Source organism: Ursus maritimus, unplaced genomic scaffold, assembly GCF_017311325.1.
Source record: "Ursus maritimus isolate PB19 unplaced genomic scaffold, ASM1731132v1 scaffold_5, whole genome shotgun sequence".
Taxonomy (NCBI): domain Eukaryota; kingdom Metazoa; phylum Chordata; class Mammalia; order Carnivora; family Ursidae; genus Ursus; species Ursus maritimus.
In genome coordinates this window covers 55,104,811-55,122,673 of record NW_024426663.1, presented here as the reverse complement: position 1 = coordinate 55,122,673, position 17,863 = coordinate 55,104,811, and the positions used below count along the sequence as shown (strand labels likewise).

Below are 17,863 nucleotides of genomic sequence, written 5' to 3'. Positions count from 1 at the left end.
GCCCGCCCCCGCCCGCCCCTCGCCATGTTTGGCGCTTCCTCCCCGGGCCCTACAAGGCGCTTCCTCCCTGTTCGAGGCCCAAACAAGGCGCTTCCTTCCCGGCGCGGCTGGCAGACGGCCCGCGGGCGGCTGTGGGCGGGAGCCAGCGGCCAGGGGACCCGCTGCCAAGGAGGGGGCGGCCGGCGGCGCTGGGAACGCGCGGCCTGGCCTCCTCGCGGCCGGGCCTGGCTGAGGTAAACGCGGACAGGCGGACTTGGGAGTCTGCATGTAGGCAGCGTGCCTTCCTCCGTCCCCAGAAGGGCTGAGGTTCCCACCAGTCCTACCGGTTTCATTTTTTGCCCCCCTGTACACCCCCATTTCTGAACACAGCACACCTTGCTGGAGAGCCCTCCGCGGCCCCCAGCCCAGGGCCTGAAGCCCAAACTCCTAACCCTGGTGTGAAGGCCAGTTCCGCTTGTTGTTGCAAGTGGCTGTTTGGTATTTGTCCTTTCCTCCCTCCTTGCTGTTTGTTGCGTCTTCCTGCCTTTACTCGAGCTGTCGTCGGCTCTGCCTGGAATGCCCTTCCCACACCATTCTCGTAGAACTCCTGCTCATCCTTTACTTGGTTGAGACATGTGGCCATCTGGAAATCCTTCCCACCCCCAACTGCTAGGCATGTCATGTGTAATGACACAGTATTGTACACCGTTTATTTATTGAGACTGCTATTTGATCTCACTCATCGTTGCATTCCTGGTGCTTAACTCAGTGAGAGTTGTATCTGGTGAGGAAAAAGACGGAAAGGACTCCGTTTTAGACCCCAGTGCCGTTTCACCATGGACAGGGGTCCCTGACTTTAGGTCTGGCCCCTAACACGCTGTGCTCCTTGCGGTGTGGAGTTTCATGAGCCCCAGAGCTCTACATAAATAGTTTGACTCTTTAGGGAAGGTTGGAGGGATTGGGGGGGGGGGGGGGGGCGGCCGTGGGGCTGAGGTCTGGAGCAGTGCACACTGGGTGCCCTCACCACCCTGGATGGCCCCCACTGTTCAGCCTAACAACTCTGGTTTATCCACTACAGGAACCAGCAAGTCCTTACAGGCCCTCCCTGCAGCACCTTCAGGGACTTAAACCTGGCCCAGCCACGTGGTTATCCTGATCTGTCTACCTGGAGATGAGCAAAGGTCAGAGAGAGGTACCAGACCTCAGCAGACCAAACCAGCAGCAGCTCCTGAACCCCCACCCCCCAGCTCTTCCAGAAGTGCAACACATCATCAGCATACAGGCTTTCTGCTGGATCAACCGGTGAGCCCCTGATTGTTCTGCCTCAGGTGAGGCAGGGAAAGAAAAGCTCAGAGCTTGAGTCTGAGTCAGGGAATATGCCCCAGAAGGGGCTTCTAGTGCCAAGCAGCCTTTGGGCTTGATCCCTCACAGGCTTCCAGTTTCTTGGTTGTGCACATGGGTGTATATGAGTGCATGCACGTGTGTGCTCACGCTCACACACACACGCTTATGCTCGCTTATGCTTGCTTACTCACACACACACACTCTGAATAAGGCTAAACAATAATGAGCTTTGTTGGTCTCCCTGACACCAGGTAGGCTGAGTGCCTGTGAATTGGATGCATGGAGAGGAGATGATCTCTAAGGTCCAGGACTGAGGGTTTAGGAGTTAGATTTTTGGGAAAACAACAACAACAACAACAACAACCTGGGTTTCAGGGCCTGGTCTGCATACCGAGGGCCTTAGATGACTGTGGCCTTGTTTTCCCATCTAAGGCTGCAGGCCCCCAGCAGCCGCCTCTTCCCAGCCACTGTCTAGGATTGTGGGTAATGTAGTCCAGAGGCCAGCTTCTCTGTGGTGCTGGTTCCTGCCCTCCCCTCCTCTCCTTCCCCCTGCCATCCACCACAGCCTTCAGCTCTAGGCTGAGGGCAGTACAGGGTGAGAAGGCGGAGCTTGCTCCTTGCAGGGCTGGGAGATCCCCTGCTGGAAACCAGCAAGCTATTTATAGCTGAGCCTAGCAGAGGGGGAAGGCCTGAGAGAAGCCAGGGAGCAGCCAGGGAGCTCCAGCAGCCATCTCTCCAGTTACAGAATTTACAGGAACCCCAGGCGTCTGTGGGGCAGGCCTTGTGTTTTATTCTGGGTGAAAGGGCTTTGAGCCTCAGAAAGCCCGATGAAGCAGTAGGGATCCTGGGCTGCTCCCTGCTTTGAGAGAGGTAGATTAACAGTGGCCCTAGGGCCTGGCTTTTGGGCCTCTCTTAGGTGCGAATATTTGGAACCTGGGAATTGATAAGCTGAGACTTTTTGCAGAAGAAGCCAGTGTGACACCAGTAAGATGGTTGCCTGGTATTTCTATGCATTTTTTGTTCTTGTTTTCCTCTGCTTGCTTTCTCAACCAAGTTATATTATCTTTAAGGACAGTAACTAAACCTCTTGTCAGTGGCACCAACCCCCTCTTCATGCTGTAACAAGTGATCTTGCCAAAAGGAAAACCAAACCCTCCCTTCCCAAGACTAGGTTGGGTGCAATTTTTAGTCCCGCCACCACCCAGTCCTTCTCCCAGTGTCCTGTGCCTTTCTCAACAAAACATCGAAGTTTTACTTGACTGGGTTCCTCACTAGATTGGGCACTCCTTGTTGACATGGATGGTGTCTATCTTGTTGGCTACAACAGGCCCCATTGCCTGGCATCATAAACAATTATTGAATGACTATGAATGAATGAATATGAACCTATGATAGCCAATACTGTTTGTAGAGGACTTGGTACATGCTTCACTCTCACATTTAATCACAGTGTTTTACAGGTTGGAAAACAGTTCCATCCATGTAAGCATCTTTCACCAAGATCTTGATAAGTGGTAGAGCTGTGATAGGAATTGGTGTCTGACTTCAGAGTAGTGCTGAACCATAGTAAGAGGCTGTCCTTATGCTGGCACCCAGTAGGTACATCTGGCTCCCAAACAGCAAGGTGGATGAGATGGTTAGATGAGGTGGGCAGACATGGTTGAACTGGCCTCACCCCATGACACAGCCAGTGCAGCCAGCCAGGAGAGCTGCCAGGGAATCCTCCTAAGAAACTTAATGAGAAAGACTTGTTCTGATCTGCCAGAGGCAGGAGCTGCTGGAGATGGCAGACAGGCTCTGGAGGCTGAGCAGTGGTGTTTGGGGGCTCCTCAGATGTTACCGGGGACCTCGTATTTCTGAATCCAATAGATTTTTTTAGTTCTCATCTTAGTTCAGTAATTTTCAGCAGCATTTGACTTGTATGTGATCATCTCTTCTTGAAGCCCTCTTTTTCATGGCTTGTATGTCTTGATGAACAGTGTTCTACTTGGATGTTAAGTGTTCCAATGCTTCAAGACTCAGCCCCACACTTTCTTCTCAAATATGAAACAAATTTCAAAAATCTGAATTGTCATCCTCCTGCCTAAAACACCTGAATGGCTTTTCATAATCTTCAGAATAAAATTTTAAGTTCTCAGCAAGGCCTTGAAGTTTAGCCTATTCTGTGCTTGTTGGCCTCTCTTCTAGTTTCATCTTCTGTTGCACTCCTTCATTCTCTGAGCTTCTTCCACACTGGTCTTCACCTGCCTCCTCAACTGTACTCTCTCCCACCTCCCAAGTATTGGGATGCTCCTTCTCTTTGCCTAATCAACACCTTTGTGCTCAGTTCAAGTGTCATTGTTTTTGGAAAATCTTTCTCTAGGCTCTCTGGCCAGGTCAGAGTCCTGTGCAACAGATTTTCGTATGTGCCCCTCTTTCAGGTGTTAATTGTAATAGGAATTTCACATTCTTTAGAGTGATCCACTAGCCTGGAAGCCCACTGGGATGGCAATTGTGTGTCTTTTGCTCCTGACTATAATGTAGGGTCTAGGACAATGCTTGGTTGGGGGAGGCACTTATTTTATGTAACAAATGGAATAAACAGTTTATTTAACAAAACACCCTATGTTAAACTTAAAGGAAGTGAAAGAGAAGTTCAGTAAGGTTAAGTTAAATTATGTCCAAGGTCATGTAGTTAGTAAGTGGCAGAGTGGGACATAGTCATCTGGTTCCAGTGCCTGTATTCTTAAACTCCCTGATCTGTGCTGCCTCTATACCTGTTAAGTACTTTTTGAAAATAAAGAGAATGGGAAGAAGGGAAGAAGAAGGGTATCTGAGAGACAAAGGGACTCCCCCCTGTCTCCACTCATGGAAATGCAGAGTTGGAGATTAAGAATGAAAGATTAGGAACGCCTGGGTGGCTCAGTTGGTTAAGTATTTAACTCTTGATTTTAGTTTATGTCATAATCTCAGGGTCAAGCATTCAACTCTTAATTTCAGCTCAGTTCATCATCGCAGGGTTGTGAGATTGAGGTCTGCGTCGGGCTCCTAGCTGGGCATGGAGCCTGCTTAAGATTCTTTGTCTCCCTCACCCTCTCTCTCCACCCCCACCCCTTCTTCTTCTTCTCTCTTAAAAAAGAAAAAAGAAAGAAAGATTAGGATGGTGGCTATGCTTATAGTGAGCACAGTATAATTACAGAGTTGTGGAATCACTATGTTGTACATCTGAAGCTAATGTAACATTGTCAACTGTATTTCAGTTAAAACGAAACATTGGAATAGAATAAACAGGTCTAGAGAAAGAAAAAAGAATGAAAGATTACATTCTGCCAAAAGAGCTATACAAATGGCTAATAAGCACATGAAAAGATGCTCAACATCATTAGTCATCAGGAAAATGCAAATGAAAACCAGAATGACACCAGCAATGAACAATCCAAAAAGGAAATTAAGAAAACAATTCTATTTATAGTAGCATTCAAAAGAATAAAATACCTACGAATAAACTTTTTTTTTTTTTAAGATTTTATTTATTTATTCAACAGAGATAGAGACAGCCAGCGAGAGAGGGAACACAAGCAGGGGGAGTGGGAGAGGAAGAAGCAGGCTCATAGAGGAGGAGCCTGATGTGGGGCTCGATCCCATAACACCGGGATCACGCCCTGAGCCGAAGGCAGACGCTTAACCGCTGTGCCACCCAGGCGCCCCCCTAGGAATAAACTTAACCAAGGAAGTGAAAGATTTGTGCACAGTTGAAAGAAACTAAAGACCTAAATAAATGGAAAGACATACCATATTTGTGGATTGGAAGACTTAATATCTTTAATGTGGCAATATTACCCAAAACAATCTACAGATTCAGTGCAATCTGTATAAAAATTCCAGTGGTCTCTTTTTTGCAGAAATGAAAAAGCTGATCCTCAAATTCATATGGAATTACAACGAGCCCTCCCTGTGCCTCAGTGTGTTCAACTACCTGGAAGCTCTCTGAACCCCATAATTTAGGGGTTTTAATGGAAGCACCATTATGCAGACATCATTGATTAAATCATTAGCCATTGGTGATGGCTAGACCTTCTCCCCTTCTCCATGTGGGGCTGAATGTTCCAAGGCCTGATCTGGCAACCTGGCTCCATCCTGAAGCTATCTAGGGGCACCCAGCCACCAGTCATCTCATTAGCATATGAAATGCACTCTTATCACTGTGGAGATTCCAAGGGTTTTAGGAGCTGTGTGCCAGGAGCTGGGGACAGAGACCAAATACATGCTTCTTAATCTATCACACTCCTCAACAATAAAAAGGAGCAAACATGCAACAACATGGATGTATCTAAAAAGTTCATTTAAAATGAAAGGAGCTAAGTCAAATAAGTGTGACCATGTAAAAGACTACATATTGTACTAGTCTAGCAATGCAGAGTTTCGAAGAAAGGCAAACTAGGGAGACACAAAGCAGATCAGTGGTTGGCTAGGGCTGGGAGTGGGAGCAGGATTGACTGCAGAAGGGCACAAAGCATTTTGGGGTGATGGGCGCTGTATTATGTTTGCATAATTGTACAGTTTTATTCCAAAGAATCACTAAACTATATTTACCAGTGGGTGAACTTTATAGTTTATAAATTATACCTCAATAAAGCCGTAAATAAACAATAAAGATGATAGCAGGGTGAAAAAATGAGTGTCCTGAAATCTAAGTGGCATCCTGGTCTTTGGATCAAGACAGGACCAACCCCTCTGCCTCTCCAAACTTAATTCTCGTGTCTCCAGGCTGCCTCCCCCCCCCCACTTACCAGGCAGCTCAGGCACTCCCAGATGAAGTGGGAGCCACCCTGCCCATCCCTGCTCCTCTAACACTCCTCATTCTGTCACTCCTTGCTAACTGCTTCTGCTCCTGAACGGCAAGGATAGTGCCTGCGTTGTTCACCTCTGTATCCCAGCATCTTGCACAGGCCCAGCACACAAGAAATGTCTATAAATGCTTGAATGAAAGAATAAGACAGGGGTTAACACAAGTCTAATTTAAGGAATAGGGTGGCAGTGGACTGTGTCTATAGAAACAGAAAGCTCAGGAGACTAGGTTTCTGACGGCATTTGCTCAGCTGCCCAGGGAGGGGTGAAGCCCCTTTCTTCTGTGCTACCTATCTTCAGAATCAGAGTTTGACAGGGGTGCAAAGGAGGGCCTCTAGCCCTGAGCACAAGAATGCAACTTTATCTAAAGGAACTTCACCTCCTCTTCCCTAGATGACATCCTGCCCTGTTACCGATAGAGTCCTTTTCTGGAGGCCTTTCAGTGGGAATTGTGTCTTGAGGTGGTTGGTGCATCCCACCCCTTCCCAAGGAGTGGCTCTGGACAGCCATGTAACAGGGGCAGGTGTCCCCACATCACACCCTGATTATTCCTCCTTCTTAAACCCAGCTCCCATCTCCTACCTACCTTCCCCCATGTAGCAGAATATCCCTGCATCTTTGCCTTTACCTTAGAAGATCCTTGCCAGTCCTCTGGAGAGCCTCTCTCTGAAGTTTCCACCCTCCTTTCCTGGTCTCCAGGCTCCCCTGGGAAATGGGCTTGTCCTCTAGGTTTCCTTTGTGTGGGGATGGAGAACTGAGCAAAAGGGGCTGAGCCCAGGGTATCTCAGTAGAGTGGAAGAGCTGGAAGTCTGACAGGGAAACCTAGATGGGGCTAATTTGGAACCCTGGGGGCTGGAGAATCAAGTTAATCTACCCACTTAAGCCAACCCTGACTCACAGGGAAGTGACTTCAAAACAGGTTTCATAACCCCACCTGGAGGTTGGCCACATTTCCCCTCCCAGCTCTCTCTTTGGCATCAAGCCACTCACTCTCTGATCTTCCCTTTTCTCATCCCTAACAAGGGGGAGAATGGAGTTTTGATGAAGAATAACAAGACCATCCATGTGTTAAGAGCAAAGAATTTGGAGCTGTAACATCAGGTGTTCATGTTGGCTTTGCTAATTTGCCGCACAAGCATGACAGGTCATTATGTTGTCTCTGGGCTTCAGCTTTCTTTTCTTTTTAATAAGGGGACTAAAGTAGCAAGGTCCCCTTAAAGTACTAAAATTTTGATTCCTTAAGAAGTGAAAGTATGGGGCAACAGAAGAGCTGTATAAACGTCTGACTGTAAGACAAAGGACTAGAGTGTTTAATGACACACTTATCCTGAGAATGGGCTCTGGGCTCCCAGGTATGGCTCTGCCTCCTTCCCACCATCCCCAGGGTTGCTCACTAAGCTAGGGGTCTGTGAAGCCCTGTATTTTACACGGCCTCATCTCATCCATCCAGCACCAGACCAACCCCAAAGTGATATATTTTTTTTTAAATATTTTATTTTTAAAGTAATCTGTAGAGATTACACCTAATGTGGTGCTTTAACTCAACCCAGAGATCAAGAGTCGTATGCTCTACTGACTGAGCCAGTTAGGTGCCCCCAACCCCACAGTGATTTTATCTCTGAGGCATGTGACAGCAGCTCCTCTCTTGGCCCTGCCTTTACTCTCTTCTTTCCAATCTGGGCCCAACTCCCAGGCATAGTCCCCCAGCCCTACTGGCTAACTGGCTAAGGATTTCTCCTGAGCTATAAACCCTGTGGCAGAACTAACTTTTAAATGTTGACCTTTGAGTCAAACCCACATCCTGAGTGAAAACCAAACTTGAGTGAAGAATTAAACCAAAGTTGTGTTTTAAATTCCTTGTGAACCAGTTCGAACCTAATACCATTATCACACTGTTCTATAATGGATGTTTGTGATGATTCTAAACTGTTAAAGATAGTTAAATAATGCTGTTTTACTTCTATATTTCTGAAATTTCATAATTTTCCTTAATGACTAGGTCTTATTATAATACTTCAATGTATATTTCCTGAGAAAAAGGTTATTCTCTTATATAACCACAGTAATCAAATTCAGGAGACTTAACATTAATACAGTATTTTTATCTATAGTCCACATTCCAATTCCTTTAATTGTTCTGCTGATGACATATTAAGAGCAGGGGCAGATGCCCTAGTCTCAGAAATTCCATTGTGTGTGTACATTCTTCTCTGAAGATGCTGGATCATCTTCTACAGAGTCCAAGGAGGCTCCTTTTATCCATCCTCAGCTGTGATTGTGCTGGGTTGACCAGTGAAAACTTGTATGTGTTGGGGGGAGGATGCTAGATGGGTGCCTTCCAGATGAATCTGAGCTGTTGGTTGTCCCTGAAAGCACAAACGTTGGTGAGGTGAGTCCACCGATCTTGGCAGTACCGGCAACTGTTCAACTGTTCTCTCCCTCCTTGAGCGAGGAATGACCTGCATTTACGTTGGCTTTGTAACCAAATAGACTTGTCTTTGAGTTCTAGATTTTGTCACTTAGTAGCTTATGAACTTGGATGGGCAGATATAAAACAATATCCACCTCATTGTTTTTCTAAGGATTAAATGAGATGATGCTTGTGACACACACAGCACTTGTGTCTGCTATTCAACCAATGTTGGTGATTGTAGTTATTTTACAAATGGGTAGCTCAAAGCCCAGATTGAGACTCTTGGATTCTCCTTGATGTTCAGTCATTCCTACATCCTTTAGTAGTTTGCCCTCTCCATTTCTTGAAACTTTAAGGGTAAGCAAGCTGTTCCAGGCACCTCTTAAAGCTTGTCAGAAATCTTCCCCACCAGAAGCAACAAATCTATTCCACAGCCAGTATCCTTAGCTCTAGCACCACCTCGTGGTTGCCAGCGTACACTCTACCCTGGCTACTTCCAAAGGACCAAGGTTGGTAGTGCAGGACCATAACAACAGCTCCCGTCTTAACCCTTGCAAAGTGCCAGGCATTGTACTAGGCATTTCACATGCTTACTGCATTTAACCCTGAACAATCCTTATGGAGTGGGCATTATTACAGGTAGGGAAATTGCTGTTCAGAGACATTAAATTATTTGCCAGAGTGTCACTGACAGAGCCAAGATTTCTATCCCAGTCCTACGTCAGATTTGCTCACCATGATGCTACCCTGATAGCATTAAAGCTGGAAAGGCTCTTTAGATTCAGACTTCCTTACCCTGGTGGGAAGACTGAGGGATAGGAACTTACCTGAAATCACAAGGCCAACTCATGCAGAGCCAGAACCAAAGGTGTTTGTCCTAAAGAGGTGACTCTTTGACCTGGGCTCTTAACTAAGCGTAGGATGAGCCTGCCAAGCAATATCAGATTATACCTGAAACAGCATTCCCAGACAGGGTTTAGAGTTGATTATCGGAAAACCCTGGAGGTGAATTGTTTTCATGTGCACCTCTAGTTCCTGTTGTTCAGCCATGTCCTCAGCACTTTTGCATCCAGTGTTTCGATACCCCTTGGCTGGTCATTTCCTATGTCCCTGGAGGCACAGTCCCACCAGGGTAGGACTTGGCAGGTGGGAGTCCCAGCAGGCACTCACTCAAATTGGCAACAAGGGAGAAGCTGGCATGAGGCTTAAATTCCACCTTGGCACTCAGCCCTCAATCCAGTGTGCCTGTCTGGGAGCATCATGGCATGAGAACTGGAGCCAGAGGACAAAAGATGGCAAGTGCTACAGGCCCAGACAAGCAAACAACAGCCCACATACCCAGTACTAGTGTGCTGCCTTCCAACTTTTGACTTCAAACAGCACCTACGGATGCCATTAGGAGGAAAAACTATATACCTCTGCCATGCACAGGCAAGTCAGTCCCTTCCCAGAGGGTGACTGGATTTCATCAAGGCTATCATCTAAATCTGGCAGCATTACTGGTCAATTTTGTGAAATATATTTCCTTAAATAGGGAGAAAGGAAATAATGCATTACACTTTTGTTTTTTAACTAGGCTCCCTAAAACAAACACCAGATAGGAACTCTAAGCACTTCAATCTTTGGGAAAAACAAATGAAATTCTCTTCTCTTGACCCAACCTGGAAGGCTTGCTTTTGGATGAGGTTATTACTCTCCTACCCAGTATACCAGGTATGGGAGAACAAGGAGGCTTAGTTTCTGCACTTCTGTCTGGACCATTCAAGGTAACCAGAAGTAGAAAGAGGATCAACTGTGGAATTAGACCTGGGGTAAAATCTGGCTTCACCACTTCAGGGCTGTTACTTCAGCTCTTTTGACCTCTTTCATCACTTGTAAAATGGGCACACCATCTACCTCCGTGAAACCTTGAGTTACATGGGACAACACACTTGAAACAGCGTTTTAAAGAAGGGGCAGGTTTCCCTTTTCGTACACATGTGGAATCAGGGAAGCTACAAATTAGTTTCATCCCAGCAAGGTGAACCTCCTTCTTCCGATATTAACTTTGGGATCATGACCTCAGGCATGTTTTGCATATACCTTTCCATAGGCAAATGTAACAAAGAACTAAAATCTAAGGCTTGAAAAGTTATTAGCTATTACTAAACTTAACACACGCCTTGGAGAGCTCACTCATACTATCTCCATGGTTCAGACCTCACCAGGGAACAATCCTAAAGAATCTCAAGCACACAAAGTGTATTCTTAAATATGGTTTAATACTCTTCTCCATTTCTGTACATCACAACACCAAGATTTCGCTGCTTAGGATCTCTCTGTAGAGGCTATAGAGAATGCAAAGGCTACGGTTTTCACCCCCTCTTATTTACGTGTTTGTATGTGTAAGTGTAATACATATCAGTATATATTGATACACACATCAATATATAATGCAATATATATCACCAAAGAGAACACATTGATTAAAGAAATACAAAAATTTGGCATCATTTCCAAACTTAAATAGTAAAAATAAAAACTACAAAAGGAGCTGCATACCCTAAATGTATCATGTGAAACAACAAGCATATTCAAAAATGTAAATTTACATCCAATTTCTCTGGTCTTGTCATATCACATTAGACCCATTTACAATGGCAAAACCCTAAGGTACTGCTGTGAAGAGAGCATGTTTGCTCGCTCTTGGGTGTTCTGCAAACAAACAGCAGAGCCCAAAGCAAAAGCCTGTTCCGGTGAAGCCTCCCACGTTGGTGAATATTAAAGAATTGACTCTTCTCACTGGGGGTTGAGACATTAGGTTATACATTGAAAGACAGTCATTTGGACCTCAGAGTACAGTGTGAGAACCAGAAGCTTTACAGTTAAGACATACTCCCTTCATTCAAGTGAAACAGGATTATTGGAACGATAGGCAGGTCTGCAACCTGGGAACAAGGAGCTGGTTCAGACCAATAAAGCTACGAGTGACTGAGTCAAGTCAGTGAAGAACAGCAGTCAGGCACTAAAGTGTTAAAAGTACCCAATTTGAAAACCAAATGCACCCCACTACCCTATCAGTGTGGGAATGATACCAATTGACTTTTAAAACCTTTGGTCCTTCAAAGTCCATTTGGTATACTTCATTGCTACCACTGGGCACATCCTATACACTTTATTCACTGTCACCACCTCGGGCACGCCATAACCTTGTACATCAGCTGGGGTGGAGTCCCACTTAGAGCCCAGCTGTGAAGCATAAGCTTCAGGTTTTCAGGCCCACTTTTGGATCCACCATATTAAGTCCTTGGTGCCAGAAGCTGTGTCTCATCCCATCCCTTCCCACCCCTGCCCTCCCCACCCCCCTCCCATAATTTCTCATATGAGAGGTGCCTTGTAAGTCCCATATTTGAAACAGATGCTCCAACCCCACCAGGAGGTCAGGGGTTTATAATTACATGCACAGTCATACATGTCTTGTCAGTCGTTCCTGTGAAAAACCTTGCAGTTCATTTTTAAAAAATCAAAACATTCACATAATCTCATGCCATCCAACACAAGGAAAACACGACCACCTCCCTTTTACCAAGGACAGACCCAAGCAAAATAAAATATTCTTTAAATTTGTGTCCACTTAAATTGCATGTTTTATTTCTCCCAATCCCAGCAATAGCACAGAAGCCCCATCATATCCATCCCAAACTGGTTTCTAGTAGGCTAAGATTATGGGAACCCTTGTCAATGCAACTGATGCTAAGGGTTCCCAAACCCTGGGCACAAATGCGCCTGCAAAACAGATGGAAGGAAATAGTGCACTTGGCCCAAATGCTTCATATGTCAGTTTGACTTTGCAATGCAGTTTCCATCCTCAAAACTGACAGTCTGGAGGGGGAAGGAGTAGTGTGAGGGAGTTAAGTTGAAATTGCCTCCTATTAGCTCACCCTTTCAACATTAAACAGAGACCAAGAGAGAAATGGTTCCGACATTTCACCGTGTGTATTTCTTCTTATGCAGTCTAAGCTGAGAATGCCATGTAAATGGGTCACTGCGAAATGCAGCAATTTAATTTTTTTCCAATCAAAATAAGAAACAAACCAGTATGATCTCATTTCTATTAACTTTTGAAGGTTTACAGCAGTTAAAGTATTTTGATTCTATGTATGAAGGTTAAAAAAATCATTTTTTTTTTCATAAAATACAAGAGCAACCAATTTCACCATCGAGTAAAAGTAAAAACTGGGATTCTTTTTTAAATTAGTCCAAAGTGGCATTTTAGGAACTTAGTTGTAGGCTGCTGCGCTGACACCATGACAAACCAAAGTGTAGGGTTGGGTCTGGTTTTGTTTCGGTTTTTTCAATATCCAATGCTCATGGATTAAGTTCTGGAAATGTTCCAATTGTAAGGCAGGGATCTGTTTGGATTCCACCACGGGTATGCTCCTTGGGTTGGATGCTGGAGGGTGAGGCACGTTTTGCCGGACCCATGTCGACTACCTAGTAGTCATCAAGGTCAAAAAATTCATCATCACCTCCTTGGTATTCCATTCCCTGGAAATCTACTCGGTACCGCAAGATACCTGGGGAAGCAAATCAAAGAGTAAATCACCTGTGTTTATGGGATGGGGAAGGTTCACTTCAGTAAGGAAAGCCCAATTCCCTTGTAAAATTACAGGAAACAGAGATGGTGATAAAAGATGGTCCTAACCATGGGGTGCCTGGGTGGCACAGTCAGTTGGCCATCTGACTCTTGGTTTCCGCTCGGGTCAGGTTATGATCTCCCGGTGGTGGACTAAGCCCTGTATCAGGTTCCGCACTCAGCAGAGTCTGCGTGGGTTTGTCTCTCCATCTCCCTCTGTCCCTCCCCACCATGCGCACATGCTCTCCTCTCTCAAATGAATAAATCTTTTAAAAAGGGTCCCAACCAAGGAAACCTCCTGCCTTGGTGGATAAGTGCACCATGCCTGAAGTAACTTGACTTTGGGATAGCCAGAAAAGCTTTGGCTTGAGATCCTGGCCTTAGGTTTACTTTCCTTACTTGCTACTCACCTCCAATTCCACCAAATCCTTTCACAAACTGGGATCCTTCTTGTGACTTATCTGTGACAATTTCCAACGTAGCTCCAAATTTTTTATAGTTGTTAGCAAACCATTCCAGCAGGGGCATGCTCTCAATCAGCTCATGTTCTTGTCCTGTCTACAAGGGTGACCATGAGATACAGAAAAAATGGGATCAGGCTATATCAAGGCTTAGTGACCCTATCCTCCCCATCCATCGTCATTCTCATTCTCCCTCTCATTAAGTGGGTGTACAAGTCTCTATATGAATTGTGGTTTCTAGTGATATAATTCTAATAGCGTAGAAATTCTATTTCAAATAATATTCCTCCTCAGGCTCTGGTTCAGTGATGTAATGTCAACACACACTTAGCAGTTTTTCAACTTCTGGTTCCTGTTGTTTCTAAAGTCAGGCTGTTGTAAAGTGTCTCCAGGCAGCACTCATTTAACAACCCAGAAGAGACACATCAGAACTGCTTTAGGAGTAGCCTTGTTAAAAAACAAAAACAAAGTCCTTCAACTCACAATTTGAGGAAGCTACTACCCTTAAGGGTTCTGTGCTGGGCAGGTGACACGTGAAGCTGTGGTGATGCATTTAGACTAAACCTGCAGAAGGTGTTTCAGTGTAAGAGCTGATAAAATGAGCTAAGAATGCACACATTCGCAGTGCAGAAGAGGCACGAGTCAGTCAAATCTCTACTATTTCAAGAATAAGAATGCTTAACTACTTTAAAAATAACGAACCACAGTAACCATGGCATGGCCTCCTTCCTTGGAGTAAGAGTGGTATGTAGCAGATAAGAGGTGATCACCTCCTGCTGCTCCCCCCACCCCTCCACCTGCCAACAGTATGAAACTTGGTTTCCCAAGGCAGATACTCTATGCTACCAGTGCTCTAACATGGATTTATGTTCCCTTGCATGTATCAGCAAATTAGGAAAACAACCACTTACCTCTTTGTCTGTGAAATGAGATTTATCCTTTTCTTGTTCTGGAGTTAGATAGAGAATTTTCTCCTCTGTAGCATTGGGGAAAAAATGTGTTAACCTGGTTCTCACACACTAACAGATAAAAGTCTCATGGGGTAAGTCAGGTTAGGTCAAACGGTTTCTGAATTCCTCCTATCAACCTTCTTTTCATAAACATATTAGTCTGCATGCACTGAGTGTCTACCAGGTACCCTGCTCCTACCATACATAAACATCAAAGACATTCAAGATATAGTTCTTGTCCTCAGGAAATTTAACAGTCTTAAGCAGACATTCATCAGTTCGAGCAGAACAATTTATGCAGAATGAAGCCACCTCCCTCAAATCTCTACCTCAGGTTTCCAGAACAGAGGTCACTAACAAAAAAGCAATCTTATTTTATTTTCTAATTCTCATACCTTCTGTGCCTTGACAATGAAGAACGTATCTCATTATATCCAGATTTTCATAGACTATTAGAATCTCTACAGCTCCCATTTCTAAAGCCTTTAGTGTATCTTCAACTCCAAAACAGTACTTGCCCGTATCCTGGCTGATTTCATCAAAGTATCGTCCTGTGATTAGGAACAGGTCAGTAAGTACACATATTAAAGTTTCCTTTGTAGATAAAGACTTTCTTGCTCAAAACCCGAGAGAGGGGAAAATAATCAACTTAAAAATGATTAAGTGCCAAAAGTCAGTGAAAAATCATACCACTCTAGTTGAGGCTCCAGAATTCCACTCAAGAGGTTAAGGGCTGGGCCAAATACACAGCCATTTGGGAAAGTATGTGTGCTCCATTAAATCAGAAACAAAGCCAAAAAATGGCCAGATTAATCTCTAATTTGGGCTCTCTAGTCACCACTCTATTACAAAGGATAATATGCAAAATAAGATTGAAGTTTGGTTCCTATTGCCAAAGGGTAAAAACAATAGAATATAAGCACATTTATTAGAACTCATAACTAAAGGAAGATTAATAATTCCACTGAGGAAGTGAATACAAATGCCAAATCTTCCTTTTTTACCTTTTCAGCATCTTGTTATATACACAGAATTGTATACACACAATTATACACACAAAAACATTTCACAGAATAAGTAAACTGGATTTCACTGATACCTATTAATTTCTTCTCTTGAATGAATTTCACGTTGGAGAGGACTTCAGTAGATAACTCAATAGCTTGGTTGAATCCATTTTCACCACCATAGGAAATATCAACTAATTTTAAAACTTTTGATTGCAACCTCTGACATACACACACATTAAAAAAAAAAAAGAAGCATCATTAGTATTTCAAAACACCAAGACCACTACTTTTTTTTTTTTTAAAGATTTTATTTATTATTTATTTGACAGAGAGCGAGCGAGCGAGAGAACACAAGCAGGGGGAGTGGGAGAGGGAGAAGCAGGCTCCCCGCGGAACATGGTGCCCAAAGCCAGACTTGATTTATCCCAGGACCCCAGGTTCATGACCTGAGCCGAAGGCAGACGCTTAACAACTGAGCCACCCAGGCGCCCCAAGACCACTACTTCTTAATGGCATGCAAAGCTCAGCATTATGAACACTGAAGTCTAAGGGGAAGAATACAGGGAAAGAACCCAATTTATTTACCAGCAGGTCTCAGTGAGCAACACTGTCAAGGGCAAACTTCCCTAGCCAATTACATCACACATTCAATTAGACCCATAAGAGGCCAACTCATTAATCATCAATAAGACTAAGTTTCTTGTTAAGGAAACGGGAGACTGTCAGTCCCTGCCATATAAATTTGTAGGGTACACCACCACCTCTTTGGTTGGGACTTCTACCATAATGCTGTTCCTTCTCCAGGAGAGCATCTTGGGAACAGTGTTATGTCTAAGCCCATGTCACAAACCAAAAGATCTTTCTGGATTAAATGCTTCCAGCTAATCAGCTCTGTCATATTGCTGAGAGTTTCACTACTTTATTAACCTCCAGGAATAAATCAGAAAAAGACCAGAAAAACCAGCCCCTAGTTTCTCTAAAGTCACCCTTCATTTGGAGGCCAATTATGGCAATCCACTAAACCAGGAGCCTCCCACAGGACCAGAACGATTCTATATAAAAATGGTTGGTTTGGGGGGGGCGCCTCAGTCAGTTAAGTGTTGCCTTTGGCTCAGGTCATAATCCCAGGGTCCTGGAATAGAGCCTCACATCGGGCTCCCCGTTCAGTGGGGAGTCTGTTTCTCCCTCTGCCCTTCACCCTGCTCGTGCTTGCTCTCTCTCCCAAGTAAATAAAACCCTTAGAGGAAAAGAAAAAAAAAAAAAAAGAAAAAAAAGGTTGGTTCTGAAAAAGAAAAAAGACCCAGAAAAGCATGGAGGAATGTTTCTTTCTTTCCTTTTTTTCAAGATTTTATTTGAGAGAGAAAAAGAGAGTGAGTGTGAGAGCAGAGGGAGAAGCAGACTCCCCGCTGAGCAGGGATCTCGATATGGGGCTCGATCCTGGAACTCCGGGATCATGACCTGAGCTGAAAGCAGATGCTTAACTGACTGAGCCACCCAGGCACCCCTGGGGGAATGGTTCTTAAACACCTGGAATTCTACCAGTTCAGAGCTAGGTGGTTTTTTGTTTTTTAGAGCTAGGTTTTTAAACATGAACTGTATCACCTGAAAACCAAAAAAAGATGTGCACGTCCCACTACTCAATGGACCCACTTATTCCCACCTAGCAACTTAACTAACAGAGCACTGACTTCTCACTTACCTGATCAAACATATCAGATTGACTTAGTTCAGTTTTAAAGTCAGCTGATCCAGCTAAAACAAGACCAGCCACATTCACTTTGTCCCCAGAAATAAACAGCTGTACAGCAGTCTCAGCTACTTTCCGAACATAGTTATGTCGCTTTTCCATTCTTAAACGAGCAAAACGCAAGGCTGATTGACCTCCTCTACCTTTGACACAAAACATGGGGGGGAAAGGGCAATCACTAAAAAGTATAAAATAACCTGCTAATTAAAAACTAACCATGCTATTACCCAACAAAAGGACAAAGAGAAAAATCAACTATTTCATTAACTAAATGTTTGGCATAAACTGACACACATTTTTAGAGAGTAATTATTAATTATTTTATCAAAAGAAGAGCCACAAGCACCAAGGAGTCATGAGTCATTTAATGATGCCTCTCCCATCCTCTGGATTTATTCCCCTCCATTAAACAGCTGACCCCCCTTAAAAGAAGGGGGGGAAAAAGATTTTTTTAAATGTAATCTCTATTCCCAAAGTGGGGCTTGAATTCACAACCCAGAGATCAAGAGTTGCATGT

The 17,863-nt window shown here is 44.4% G+C and overlaps 1 protein-coding gene and 1 long non-coding RNA gene across 3 annotated transcripts in view; one reads left to right on the top strand and one right to left on the bottom strand.

Annotated features, from left to right (window-relative positions):
* Positions 1 to 144: 144 nt before the first annotated feature.
* The window catches only part of LOC121100741, a 32,961-nt gene continuing 15,242 nt past the window's right edge, over positions 145 to 17,863 (top strand). The window contains exons 1-2 of the long non-coding RNA XR_005832521.1: positions 145 to 233; positions 1,058 to 1,281. This is a non-coding gene — a long non-coding RNA (uncharacterized LOC121100741). The remainder of the gene's footprint in view (positions 234 to 1,057; positions 1,282 to 17,863) is intronic.
* ETF1 (eukaryotic translation termination factor 1) overlaps positions 10,806 to 17,863 on the bottom strand; it is a 29,193-nt gene continuing 22,135 nt past the window's right edge. For both annotated transcript variants that reach the window (XM_040622386.1, XM_040622387.1), the window contains 6 exons: positions 17,299 to 17,489; positions 15,689 to 15,818; positions 14,985 to 15,140; positions 14,551 to 14,615; positions 13,589 to 13,736; positions 10,806 to 13,119 (listed from right to left, as the gene is read on the bottom strand). In XM_040622386.1, coding sequence (XP_040478320.1) covers positions 13,037 to 13,119; positions 13,589 to 13,736; positions 14,551 to 14,615; positions 14,985 to 15,140; positions 15,689 to 15,818; positions 17,299 to 17,489 — 773 coding nt within the window. In that variant the 3' untranslated portion in view covers positions 10,806 to 13,036. The remainder of the gene's footprint in view (positions 13,120 to 13,588; positions 13,737 to 14,550; positions 14,616 to 14,984; positions 15,141 to 15,688; positions 15,819 to 17,298; positions 17,490 to 17,863) is intronic.